The sequence below is a fragment of the Passer montanus genome, unplaced genomic scaffold (assembly GCF_014805655.1).
Source record: "Passer montanus isolate IOZ18808 unplaced genomic scaffold, ASM1480565v1 scaffold13, whole genome shotgun sequence".
NCBI lineage: Eukaryota > Metazoa > Chordata > Aves > Passeriformes > Passeridae > Passer > Passer montanus.
In genome coordinates, this window is record NW_024359832.1 from 5,157,127 (window position 1) to 5,170,809 (window position 13,683).

Sequence of the window (13,683 nt, forward strand, 5' to 3'; positions counted from 1 at the left end):
GAAAATGAAACATTAATGAAACATTCTGGTAAGGATTCAGTCTTCCTTCATATTCATATCATGAAAATAGTAAGATTCTTCCTGCTTATTCCTGGTTCTATTCCAAGAAGATAAAATTCTAGTGCTCTTGAAGGGGACAGAAAAATATGGAGGTGATGGAAAACTCATTCACTGGATGCAGAGGAAGGTTTTAACCTAAATATTTTGAAACTAATTTTTTTTTTATCCATTCCTATAAAATATTCAACTCCGATAAATATATTTCAATGGAGAACACAGCAAGGTAATGACTCAAGAAAAAACTGAGTTGTAATAGGAGAAAAGTCAGTTCATGCTGCTAATACTCTTATATTTAAGCACTAATGTGGCCCAAAGTTAAAGCATAAGAGTTGTTGGTTTGTGTTCATCTTTTACTATCCAAGCATCATTCAGTCACTTACTGAACAAAGAAACAAATATATCACATATTTTTGCATGTTTTTCTGACTTTTTACACTAATTGTTTCCATCATTTTGTGTGTTTCTCCAATTATACAGAAGATAATTAAAGTTGGCTTTTACATATAGGTTGCTCTATGTTGGTATCACAGAAGAAAAGATGGTAGAATGCCATGCTCTAAAAGAAAATATAGTGAAATGAAAAATTATGACAGTTCCAGCATTTTTCTCTGTTGTCCAGGCCACTATACCCCTTTCCTTGACATGATCCTCATAGTGTAATCAAGTGTATTTTTCTGTCTCTCTCTTCTGCTCAGAGTTTTCCTGGAAGAAAAACACACAGGGTCCCCCTTGATCCAAAATGTCCCGTTCATCTATCATGCTGAGACAATTCTGGCATCAAGACCTTTGTTTTCTGGTTTTTCAAGACTGGTAGATCTGCACTAGGCCAACTCGTCCACCTATACAGGGCTATTTCTCAGAGTGGTACAGCAGTCCTGCATCCTACAGGTAGTGATAACTTGTTGCCAAACAGGTAGTGCACCAGAAGAGTTGCAATTTGATTTTTGACTCACATAAGTAAGGTATCCTAGCACAAGTGTTCTCCTGATATGAATAGCTCGTAATTCTGTATCTGGTTATCTGTTAGAGATTGATAGTAGGTCTGGGTTAGAGTAGCTTTCCATATTAAAATTCTGAAACCAGTTATATCATTCCAACCTTAAAAGAGTTTCTATTCTAGTTGTGGGGTTTTTTTCTTAAAGAAATGAAGTTCCAAGTGAAGAAAGCTTCATTCATTTCCACTGATTGATGATGTTCAGATGAAAACTGTCAGTTCACCATTGTCTTTTGGCAGACACAGGCTAGAAGGAAAATGGATGAAAACTACAAGAGAAGCAATGGGCTTTATGAAGCTGAAGAAAGTAGAAAAATTGGCCATAAAAATGAAGGATATGTAATAAAAAGGGGTAGTAACCTAAGTAATTAATTATGTAGTGTAGTATATGTAGCTAGTTCAGGTACTGTAGCATGTTTTTATATTTGTGTAGTCCTTTTGCAATAATTAGTTTAACTAATGAAATTTCTGTAACTTACCTCACCTAATAAGAGCAGCCTCTATTCATGTGTCAGTAGGCTGTAAAGCTACAAGAACCCTCCATTAGTGCTTCCATCCTTGCAGTTAATGGGTCTACTTTTCCTTTAAGTCCTCTTAAAAAACACAGACTAATTCTTAAATTATAAAAATAGATACATTTCTAAACGAATATGATTATCTCTTTCTTGAAAATATCTGGTTGTGGTCTGAGTTGCAAACCTGTAATTGAGGACGGGTGAAAAACAAATGAATCTGCTGTATATTTCACACTAGTAATGCTCCTTGTTACTGTCTTGTGCTCTGAATTGTTAGGCCTCTTTTTTTTACAACTATATGATTAATAAGATAGCTTAGAATTACTTGAATAAGAAGTATGACATGGATACTAAAGCAAAAGTTCAGTATCCACAGAAATTTTTAATTTATTATCGCACTGTAGACAATGCACTGTAAAGTTCTCTAGAGCACCATCTGTTTCTGCTCTGTCTGACCCAGGGGATTTATAAAACTACTAGCGGAAATTGGAGTTAAGGTAGAAGCATGTATTTTACAGAATTTAAGATCATTTGATTGAGGTTTTCAGAAGTCTTGTGAAAAATAGTCATATTTCTTTTGGGAAGATTTAGCTGCACTGTGTAGAAAAGGTGTATTAGAATATACTGTATTGACAGCACTGGTTTCTTAAACATTGCTTCTCTCTATATTATGCCAAGTATCCTGCTTATATGAAATCATGCTTATTAAAATGTTAGATATGCATCCTTTAATGCCTTTATTACACTGGGTTTTTTTACACAAAAAACACCAAATAATTTTTTTGAAAATGTACATACTTTGGTCTCTAATGAAAAGGTCTTCTCTAGTAAGATGTTTGTCTAAAGTTTGATCCAAAAGTGGAAATTGGTTTTAGTCTAATGTAGAGCAGAGTCTACAAAGCAAAGTATTTAGGATAGAATACAGTCATAGAACAGTTGAACAGGTCTCTGGAGGTCATCTGGTCTAATGCTTCCAACACTGCACCGAGTTGCCCAGGACTGTGTCCAGACAGCTTTTGAGTGTTACCAAGGATGGAGACCCTACAACATTTCTGAGCAACCTGTGTCCCTGTTCAGTCACCCTCACAGTAAGAAAGGTTCTCTTGATGTTCAGATTCAAGTTTTAGTTTGCCCTCCTTGCCTCTTGTGCTGTGACAGGGATGGAAATAGCCTGGCTCTGTCTTCGCACCCTCCAGTCAGAGCGGGAGATCCTCCTAAGCCTTCTCTTAGGCTATAGTCCCAGCTATCTCAGGTTTCTCTCCTGTATGAGAGACTCTTCAGGACATTGGACTAATTTCAGTATGTCTGTGTTTCTTGTACTGGGGAGCCCAGAACTGGAGACTTTCCTAGGTGTAACCTCACCAGTGCTGAGTAGAGGGGACCTGCCTTCCCCTCTGCTGGCAATATTTTCGTCTAATGAAGCCAAAAGATACCATTCACTTCCTTTGTCACAAGGGCCCATGGCTGGCTCATTATCAACTTGGTGTCCATTGGGACCAAGTCCTTTTCTGCCAAGCTGCTTTCCAGCTGGGTGGCCCCCAGGATATATTACTGCCTGGGGTTGTTCCTTCCCATGTGCAGGATTTTGCATTCCATCTTGTTCAACTGCATGAGATTCCTGTCAGCCCATTTCTTCAGCCCTTTGAGGTTTCTCTGGATGGCAACACTATCTTCTACTGCATTTGCCACTTCTCTCCCCATTTTGTGTCATTAGCAAACTTCCTGAGAGTATGCTTTGCCTCTCATCCAGATCTTTAATGAAGATGTTAAATGAAACTGGACCCAGTATTGACCCCGGGGGTACACTTTCAGTTACTGGCCTCCAGCCAGCCTGACACTGATCACCAGCTGCCATTTAGCCCATTTTCAGTGTATCTCACAGTCCTTCATCCAGCCCATACATCAACAGCTTCTCTGTGAGGATCTTAGAGCTTTTTAACCCTGCTGTGTTGTCCCTCCAGCTGTAAAAGGTGCTGTTAATGGATACTTGTCTCTGGCACTTTTAAAAAACAGCTGAATATTTTTAATAACTTCTGCAGAATACAGCATAAAAAATAAGTTTTAATGGCTGTATATTTAAGAAAAATTGCTGTGGTGCTTTTCCTCAGTGTTAGCATCTAAATTCCTCCAGAAAGAGAATTACTGTGCCATGCTTTTAAGGGAACATGGCAGATAACTGAGTTGGCAATAGGTATTTCAAAAAATAGCTTTGAGCTCTGCATGGTAAGCAAATACCAAAGTCTATCAATTCTCACTTCATTATTACAAAACTTATGGAATATGGTCATTCTTCAATAATATCTAGGGTAGTGGGGGTTTTTGTTTTGATTTTGTTTGTTTGGTTTGGTTTTTTGCTGTTGCACTGCTTTTTAACCAGTCTGGATTAAAATATTATCCAAAATCTGTGTCTCCATTTCACGGTGTACTAAATTTTCAAAAATATTGAAATAATTCAACAATAAAAGCTAGGCTTTTCCTTCATAGTCCAAAATATTTCTCAAGTCCATCCTCAGCAGAAGGCCCCTGTAGGCATTATCCTACAGTTTTAGCACATTTTCATCCCCCTTCCAAGTTTTCCCAGCTTGTCTTTTAAGACCTGTGAGTCTTTACAAAACAAAAATCAGTAATCTGTATGTCTTTCTTTCTATACCTATGTGAACATCTTGTTTCAGTGTACATTTGTGGAGAATATTATTACTTTTTTAAAAAGTGATTTATTGACGATTTTTTTAAGTTAATAAGATTTCGTCACATATCCATTTTAGTCATCAGTCCTCACCTGAGGGCCTAAAATTATGTTACCATTCTGATACTAACATATTTTAACTATTTAATAATTTATGTTTAAAGTCTGCTTTTTGTCTTTCATTCAGGAATCAAAAGTATTTTGTCTAAGGGGTTTTTATTTTTCTATTTAATTCCCAATAGGTAGCTTCCATTTTTACTCCTCAAACCTTCATGTTTAATTGTACTTGGTCTAGCAGCAGACATTTATTCATGATCCAGAATCTGCTATTCCCAGTTATGCTTCAAAGATCCTTCTCCATATTCAGTAATTACATTCTCATTCTCTCAAACAGGAACAGCAGAGCTGATCTTTGAACTGCCCAATTTATCTTCTCTGCTTCCAGTGGTCTGTCTTGGTTAATATACCTAATAACCAGAGATCCTAATAGAGAGGAACTTAATTCTTGGCAATTCTAAGTAGCACAGTTCATAATTAAAAGGAGCTAAAAGATGTTGTTTAAATTCTACATAGCAAAGAAAGACTAGAGGCAATACACAAACTTTCTTGTAGGAACTTCATTGCACTGGAAGTTAATGCAGATCTGTTTTAGTACTACAACAGTAAGTACTTTGGCATATATGAGGCAAACACATGCACATAACTACTACTAATGAAGTTTTTTCAGTAGGTTGAAATTATAAACTTTTGCTGGTTTGTTGCTGTTTTGATATTTTATAGCTTTGTCGTTTATAGGAAGGAGATGTGTACCTTGATGATACTTGAAATAGATAAACTGAAAAGGGTAAGCTTTTCTGCAGCAAGAATTTTACCACTGTTTTTTTCTTTCTCTTCTTATTTTTAAAGGCTTTTTAAAATCTGAGCCAGCTGTTTTGGCAGATCATTTCATAATGAGGAAAAAGCAAATATTCTCTGTTCATTCTGACATGTAATTTCCTAACACTACATCTTCAGCAGTGGTTTAAAAATGTTTTGCAGCCAGGATTTCTATCTGCCACTAAATCATGAAAAGGAGTATTTCTCAGCAATTTTTTCTTTTTTGAAAAATGAGAACCTACATAAAAATCTAAACTTTAAAAAAATGTTAATTTATCTTAGAAAGTCTTAATATTGAGCATGAACTACACATACAGCAAATTATTTCTCTTCCCTGCAGGATTTGTAAGTTCTACAATAAACTGAGCTTCCCAGCTCTCATTTTGGATTACTTCTGAATTCCCCTGGGAGCCACTTTTGTGGCAGATTCCATTTGGTTTCACAAGGCCTAAAGGGGGAAGACTTGGCATGGACCACAAATCTCTCACATTAGGAACAATTTGTAAACCACAAACAGAGGCAGCCAGAGTCCGTCCCCAGAACAGGCTGCTCCTGTTAGTGCCATTGTCTGAAAGGGATTGGTTTGCCATTTCCCAGATGACCTGCCTATGTGTAGAGAGATGTGAAAAGTTAGAGACAAAAATGTTTTCTACAGAGTGAGGGGGGAGCTTTCTTGTACAGAAAGGAAGGAAATACCTCTGTGGGATTTTATTTTTTCCCCTCTTCATCCAAAAAATACAAAGAGGGCCTCTGTCTTTAATGCGAATGTCGGCTTTAAATCTTTTAGGTTTGGATTAACTCTGTAAAAGAAAAAAAATCTGACAGGCTTTCAAATATGACGCAGAAAAACTTTTTTTTTTTTACCTCAATTCATGTTGTTCATTTGTAAAGCCAAAGGCTGGATGGAGTGAATAGTAGGCGCCAGTTGTTCCTCCATTCATAGTTAGCATTACAATGGTCAGAATTAACATCCTAAGACCTACATTATCACTTTTGCTGTTTCACCAGCAAACATTTAATACCGGGTGGCTAATACAAGGACAGCTCTTTGCTATGCTCTTAAAAATAAAAAAAAATGTTGTTAATAATAGGAAGTAATAATCGTAATTAGTTCAAAATGTATTTTTATGCTTTTTTCTTGTTTTTAAGGCAACTGTCTATCTAATTGCTAGTTAATTATAAAATGACTTGCAAAATGCATTTATGATAGACATTTCCCATTAGCTCCTGTTCTAGAAAATGAGTATTTCATCAAATATGTCAAAAGTCAGGTTTTGCTTTTAAAGTGACTGCTAATACATTTTTTTCTCTAATACATTTCCTCGTGATAGAAAATTTTCTCCCTTTTTCCCCTTTTGAAAATATGAATTGTTTTATTTTGAACCTGCTACTGCTCAGTGTTTACACCTTTGCTGGCAATGTTGTCAGAAGTAGTTAGTAGAATCTCAGGGTGATATCTATGTCCTTTTTACATAGCCATGGGAAGGTTACCACATTTTTAAAGTACATTCTAATGCTTTCCAAAGAATCAATGTCATTAGGAATTTGGATACAAAAACAAGGTAAATTGAACTTTTTGTTTATATGGGTTTTTTTTCTGAAAATAATTCGCTTCTATTTTCATATATCAACATTTTTTAGTATAATTCTTAAATGTTTATGTATGCATGTTGAGAAAATAGACTTCAGCTACTGCAACCTACCTATTTGTCTGCTAATTAAAACTAGTAAAATTTCGGCTTATTTATTTTACATACTGAGACTTAACCTGTGAAAGAAATTAGTCTCCAAGTAATGAAACAAAGGATTTGAAACTACGCTACACTACTGTTGTGTAGTGATGTTACTTTCAGCCTCTCTACAATCAAATTACATTATAAAAGCATTTCTAATACTGACTGCAATTCAAACCTGTAGTAACATGCTGCAGTAAGTATCATATTCTTTGCATCCATAATATTATTACTGTAGGCATTTGAGCATGAATTACAAGAGTAAAGACATGTTTTTTTCTTTGATGTCCATATATTGTGATGTTTGTTTTGGCCATTCAATATGTTTTAGTTTTTAGTATTTCTACAGACCAAGTTAAGAACAGAAGAAATTCCTATGTATTACATATAGTGGTGTACAGAAAAAACAAATACGCAGATAAAAACAATTATGTAGTTTTCAAATATTTCACCATGTGTTAGATCTTCATTTAACAATATGTTGCATATTTTAATAATTACATAAAGAGTTGTTTTCTTATTTCTCATTTTTAAGCAATCTGTTTCACAGGAGTCTGTGGCAGTGTGGGAACTGTGGTACAGAGAATTCTGTGGGAGAAAACTTTGATCCAAGTTATATTTCAGGATTATTGTAACAGTGTCCAGTATCCAAAGGAAGGGTCAGAAACTTTTATGTCCTATTGGAGTAGTTTGCAAATTGAAAAACTATGCTCCTAATTTATGAGAAAGTTGGAAAAGGGTGGATTTTTGCTAAATCTGATTTTAATGGAAAAGCCTGTAATCAACGTAGAGCAGCACTGTGGCGGGGTGATTCCCCCATGCAAAGAGCTAAGCAGTGTATCTTTCTACCAGCTTCCTGACACGAAATAGTGCTTACTATTTACTGGATTTATGTTGCAGCTCAGGGGATTTTAGAAAAGAGTTCAAGTTCTATTTCACATTAGTCAGACTAGAATAATTCATTTAAATTTTCTTTTGATAGCCTCCAAAAACTACTTGCTATTTCTTTTTTTTTTGCTAGTTCTTGTCATGACATCGCATTTTGTGCATTTTTCTCTTCAGGCAGCTATGATGTTCAGCTCTGGAGTGTTTTGGATGGGACTTCTGTGTATTCCTATGACAGCTTTACTTCTTGATATAGTATACAAAGTGTAAGTACGGAAATGCCAGTGTTTACAGAAGACAGTACTGACTTTTAAATGTGTGTTCTAATTACTAATATAATAAAAAACTAATTACTAATATAATAAAAAACAAATTGAGATCAATTCTGATGATTATACAGAATTATTTTTTACCGTCTTTGTTTTTTAAAAACTTCATTACAAGAATTATTACTATTTTAAATGTTCCAATAATTGTAGTGTTTTATTAATAAATATTTTTTGCTTCTAATTTGCAAGAACAGATGATAAAATACATTCTTTAGATTTGGGGTTTTTTATATTTCTCCTTGTAAATCTTAGTTTTAAGTCGGGGGAAATGAATTTATAAATTGAATATTTATATAAGCATTAAAACTATGTGTTGTTCTACTTTCAAGAAGAGTAAGTCTGACAGTGTTTTGTATGTACTTACAGAGTAAAGAGAGCTACTTACAAGACACTGGTAGACGAAGTTCAGGAGTTGGAAGCAAAGTCTGAGGATCCTGGGGCAGTTGTGCATGGCAAGAGGTACAGTAAAAATCCGTAGAACATTGTCTTGAAAAACAAAGCTAAATATTTTAGCTTCGTACATGTATAAAAGACAAAAGGTTTTTTTTGAAAATCCATGTAAATGAAAAGCATCTGTGAAGGACCTTCAGGTCTACTGAGCCTCTGTGTTTTTTCATAGGCTTACACAGAGATTTTTACCAAAAGCTTTAACTGATGTGTTTCTTTGTAGCTGACTGGTTCTTGTGTATAGAACAAGCTTGAGGTGCAATTTTAATTCTGTGACTTTTTCCCGTGTTAACAATTAATTCACAAACAAAATAAGAAGAAAATGGGTTAGAACAAAAATAGTTTAAATCTGTGTCATTTTCTAGTATACCTGTAAACAGGGCCTAAGCACAAAAAACCAAAAATTAAATTTTATAAAAGCTGCTCAGTAGCATAAGAAAAAACAAAAAATGTGTCTAGTATTTTCTGAAATTGAATATAACAAATATAACAAGCTGGTTTTGTATTTAATTCCAGTCCAGAGCAAACTGATTTGATCAATCTATATGAAGTGAGTAAAATTTTTAACTTTAGACTCCACAAGAATTCCCTTGTTACATCCTCCTTCATGGACCAGAACAATAACTTGAAAAGGGAGAAGGTAAAACTTAAAAATTGGACATTTTTCTACATGTAAACTCAGCATAAAGGTGTACACTCACTAAAATATTTCAGACTTTTTAACCCCAAGCTGAACTTGTAGCAAGCACTTGCTGAATGTATGAGATGACAAAATCCCCCTCTCCCTCCCTTCCAATTCATTAGTGCCATCTGGCTGAACTAGAGCTTTCTTTTCTTGTCTTCATTTTCATGAGTTTTGTGAAGTCTAAAAAAAGCCAAAACTGCTGATACTTGATTTTCCTGTTCTTTCTTTTATTTGGCCTGCCGTTCTTTTAGTATCTTCATGGCAAAAAGCATAGCCAAGAAGGCTTTTTTCCTACCAAGCTATGCACAGAAAGAGACCAGAAAAAACACAGCCACTTCTTTTACTATAGGTTCAATTTTCATAAAGTACCTTTTGTCCATAAAGATACTTTAGCAATCTTATTGTATCCCTCTTCCAGTTCAGTGGGATTCAGTTTACAAGGATTTACCAGGTTGAGATCAAGTTACATCAGATACCAAGGTGATAACCATCATTTTTAATGGGGCAGTATCCAGCTTGTATGAGCACCTTCACAATAATTTTTTGTCTCTAGTTGGGTTCATCTTTCCCGGTAGCAAGGAACTGGGCTTCCAAGAGGCCTGGAAGCTCATTCTGCCACCCATGGAACACCTAGTCTAGTGTGGTGGGTTATAGAAGAGGACATACCTGCATGCAGTTTCCTGCAGCTGTAGAAGAATGAGTTGCAGAAAAGAAAGCATACATTAGTACTGGATGGTGCTAAAAGGGGAACACCTTGTGGGTATAGAAAAAAGTAAGGTAACCTACTTTTTTAATATCTCTTACTTGCATTCCCAAGACTTTTCTGTATTCCCAATTCAGCTACTTTAACTTCAGTTGTCTAGGTAGGATGCTTTTCCCTCATTCTACACACAGCAAGTCTTCCAAATCCCTTCTTATGTAGGTAAGATGAACTTGGTGTTTTCACCACCGCTTTTGTGATTATCTTTTTATCCCACAGTTAAATAGTTATGAGTCCTCCATGACAGCTGTTTAGTTACCTGCCAGAATAGTTTTCTTAGGTCTTCTTCTTATCCACAGTTACTTTTAGACCAGTATCACTGAAGGATACAAGCATCCACCTTATACGCAAATCACTGGATGTTGTGCAACTCAATATCTCTCAAGATTTTATTCCCTCCATTATTTTTTTAATGTATTAAAATTCAGGTGATAGAGCCAAAACTTTACCTTTTATGGAGAAAGTATTCATTGTTAAAGAAATCTAGTGGCAAAAGGAATGGTAAGACCAACCTTTGTTCTCTATTGGATGAGGGAGGGAACTCAGGAACTGCAGATGAGGAGAAGGCAGAAGTGCTTAATGCCTTCTTTGCCTCAGTCTTTAGTGGGAAGACAGCTTGTCCTCAGGACAATTGTCCTCTTGGGTTGGTAGATGGTGTCAAGGAGCAGAATGGTCCACTGTTATCCAGGAGGAGGCTGTCAGAGAACTGCTGAGCCACTTGCGTGTTCACAAAACTATGGGTCAGATGGCATCCATCCTGGGGTGATGAGGGAACTGGCAGATCAGCTTGCAAAGCTGCTCTCCATCATTTACCAACAGTCCTGGCTCACTGGTGAGGTTCCAGGAAGCTTGGAAGCTGGCCAATGTGACACCAGGCAGCAGCTGATAGAAAGAGAGGATACAATCTTAACCTGCACCAAGGGAAATATAGGTTGATGTTAGGAAAAATATTTTTACAGAAAAGGTGATAAAGTACTGGAATGGTCTGCCTGGGGATGTGGTGGAGTCACCATCCCTGGGTGTGTTTAAACAGAATGGATGTGGCACTCAGTGCCATGGTTTAGTTCAGGTGTCAGGGCATGAGTTGGACTCAAGGATCTTGAAGGTCTCTTCCAACCTAGTGATTCTGTGATTCAATCTGAACATTCCATTTGGGAATACAAGCAAGGAATTATGGTACCAAGAATGGTATAATAGGCATGCTAATGTTTTAAATAAAATGGTTTTTATTAGAAAATAACACCTGTCAGACATTTAATAGAAATTTTCTGATTTCAACTCGCATTAATAAGGATTTCACAGATGTGTTGCAAAGGAGATGCAACTGACAACTGTAACTAAGTGTACCCATAGCCTTCCATCCTCCAATTTTACATTAAAATACTGATTTATTTATTCATTCTCTGTATTCTTGCAGTTTAGATTTCAGTCCCTAATTTTTTATTAATGTCACTTAAACAGTTTACAGCTCTGAACTAAAAAAGAAGGCTCCTACACAGCATAGAGGAGCAAGCAGGATGAAAAAAAATCCCCAGAGAGTTAGCTTAGGAAAGCATTGAGAGTAAAATGTGTTTCAGTACTTCAGCCTCTCCATTCTTGGTTCAGTTGGCAGATGCAAACTACCTTCCTGGAATTGGTACCTAGTTTTTGTTCTTACAAGGAAGTCTCATTCCATCTTTTCATTCAAAACATGGCCACAGAAGCAGTTTCTGCCTATCACCTTACCCTGTGGATTTCCCAGTTAGCATTCCTCTATGGATGTAGAAATAGTAGGTTTATTTTCATTTTCCAAGGAAGCTTTTCGAAGTCAAGCTTTCACCATATGCTTTAACTACCAGATTAGAGGGTAACAGAAAGATGAGATAATAAACCATTAGTCTCCCCATCTCTAACAGTGGTTCAGCTTCATATGTAAGTATAGAGTCACTTAAGAAAGAAAGAACATTTCTAATTTAATGGCTTGAATGGTAATCTAGTAAGGAAAGCAGTCTAGTTCCCTTCCTTGCACCACTTAGTCTGGTTGATAGCCTGGGAAGGTAAGTCTGTTGAGCTAATTGACAATAATATTAAAAAGTAATTTGAGTAATCAAAACTTGGTAACATAAGGTGTGTGAAATCTGTTTTTCTTACTACATCATTGCACAAGAGACAACTTTGCTACTCTAGCAAAACTGTAGCAATATCAAATCACTATATACTCATATTAAACATAAGATACATCTCTTTTTTAATTGAACTAATTTTAGACCAGTTTACATTGAGAGGAGGCTGGATTTTTCAGCACTGGAAGTGTTTAAGTGATAGGTTGATATTTCTTGAAACACAGGCTGTAATTCACAGTGAATATCAAATCAAGAGGACACTGAAGAGTTTATTTGGGTCCCTTGCACATATTTAATATTATATTAAAACTGTCAGATTTTGCAGTTTTTCTGAGCTATGGCTCATCTACCTGGTATTTATTTAGTAACATATGGTCCTATTAGAGAGGATTTCAGCATAAGACAGAAAGAAAACCCATTACCTTTGCTACTCATTTCACTAAAGTTTGCAGCATTTGGCTGATGCTTGAATCTCAATTTAAAAAATGTTTAGTGCTCCTGTTTTCCACTTGGGCTGAAATGGGGATACCTTGGGTCACACTAAAGGTACCCAAGTGTGTGTACACAACAACACAACAAACTCAGTAGTGCTGGGAAGAGAGATGGGCTGAAGTGGCTAACCTTAGCAGCAATAGTGGCTTGTTATTTGGGTATGATCTCCAGAAAAACACCTTCTATTGTTTCCTGGGGAAAGCTTCTTTCTAGAACACTTTTCATGGAAGTAATGTTTCTGTACACACAGCTGATGACCATGAACGTGGCTTTCCCTCCACTCACTTCCCATCCCTTTGGGGTACTGTGTTAAGAGAGGCTGGGAACACTTTCTATGTAAGATAAAAAGACTAGTTCAGCCTGGCACTCACTATTCAAGCTGTGCTACATCAAAGAAGCTTCCCTTTACATTGTGTGTTTCTAAAGGAGTCACACTCAGAAGTTCACAATATTATTCATTTGTTTGTGTTGTCAGCACACAGCAGTGTTTCAAACCAATATTTTGCCTGTACTGTGACAAGGAAAATCATTAGCAGGGGTCAGAACTTAATAATCTGTCCTCATACAAGCTTTTAATCATCATCTTAATAATTCATCAGGCACAATATAAAAAGAAAAAGGAGGATGGACACTTCTCATTTAACAATTAATTCCCACTGAGCAGACTCAAACATAAAGGGATAGGATAATTAGTAAGTAAATATTTTTATTTACATGTCTACTTTCTCTCTAGCTTAACTGAAAGAGCCCAACTACTGAAGAATGTTTTTAAGAAGAACCATGTGAACTTGTATCGCTCTGACTCCTTGCAACAAAACTTGCTTCGTAAGTGTTCACTGACAAAAATTAATATCCATTAATAACAGCAGCAAAATTCTGCCTTTCACTGCCTTTATTTATAGTAAAAGTACAGTATCCTAAACCCATTAGACTATATTCTTTGCCTGTGGTTAAGTCGTCTTTCATTCCTAAGGTACTGTGCAGAGCTCTTTCTGCTGTTTCATAATGACAAAATTCTGTAAGAAATGGCACAGGATTTTACTTACTGTTGAAAAGAGGTTTATTCCCCTCTATTCACCTTTGTTAAGTTGCTTTTATTAAATCTTAAAAAAAATAAAA

The 13,683-nt window shown here is 36.0% G+C and overlaps 1 protein-coding gene across 5 annotated transcripts in view; it reads left to right on the forward strand.

The window, feature by feature from the left end:
* Positions 1–13,683, forward strand: part of ATP8A1 (ATPase phospholipid transporting 8A1) — a 96,339-nt gene that overhangs the window by 78,163 nt on the left and 4,493 nt on the right. For all 5 annotated transcript variants that reach the window (XM_039698853.1, XM_039698854.1, XM_039698852.1 and 2 more), the window contains 3 exons: positions 7,927–8,015; positions 8,445–8,537; positions 13,298–13,389. In XM_039698853.1, the coding sequence (XP_039554787.1) occupies positions 7,927–8,015; positions 8,445–8,537; positions 13,298–13,389 (274 nt within the window). The remainder of the gene's footprint in view (positions 1–7,926; positions 8,016–8,444; positions 8,538–13,297; positions 13,390–13,683) is intronic.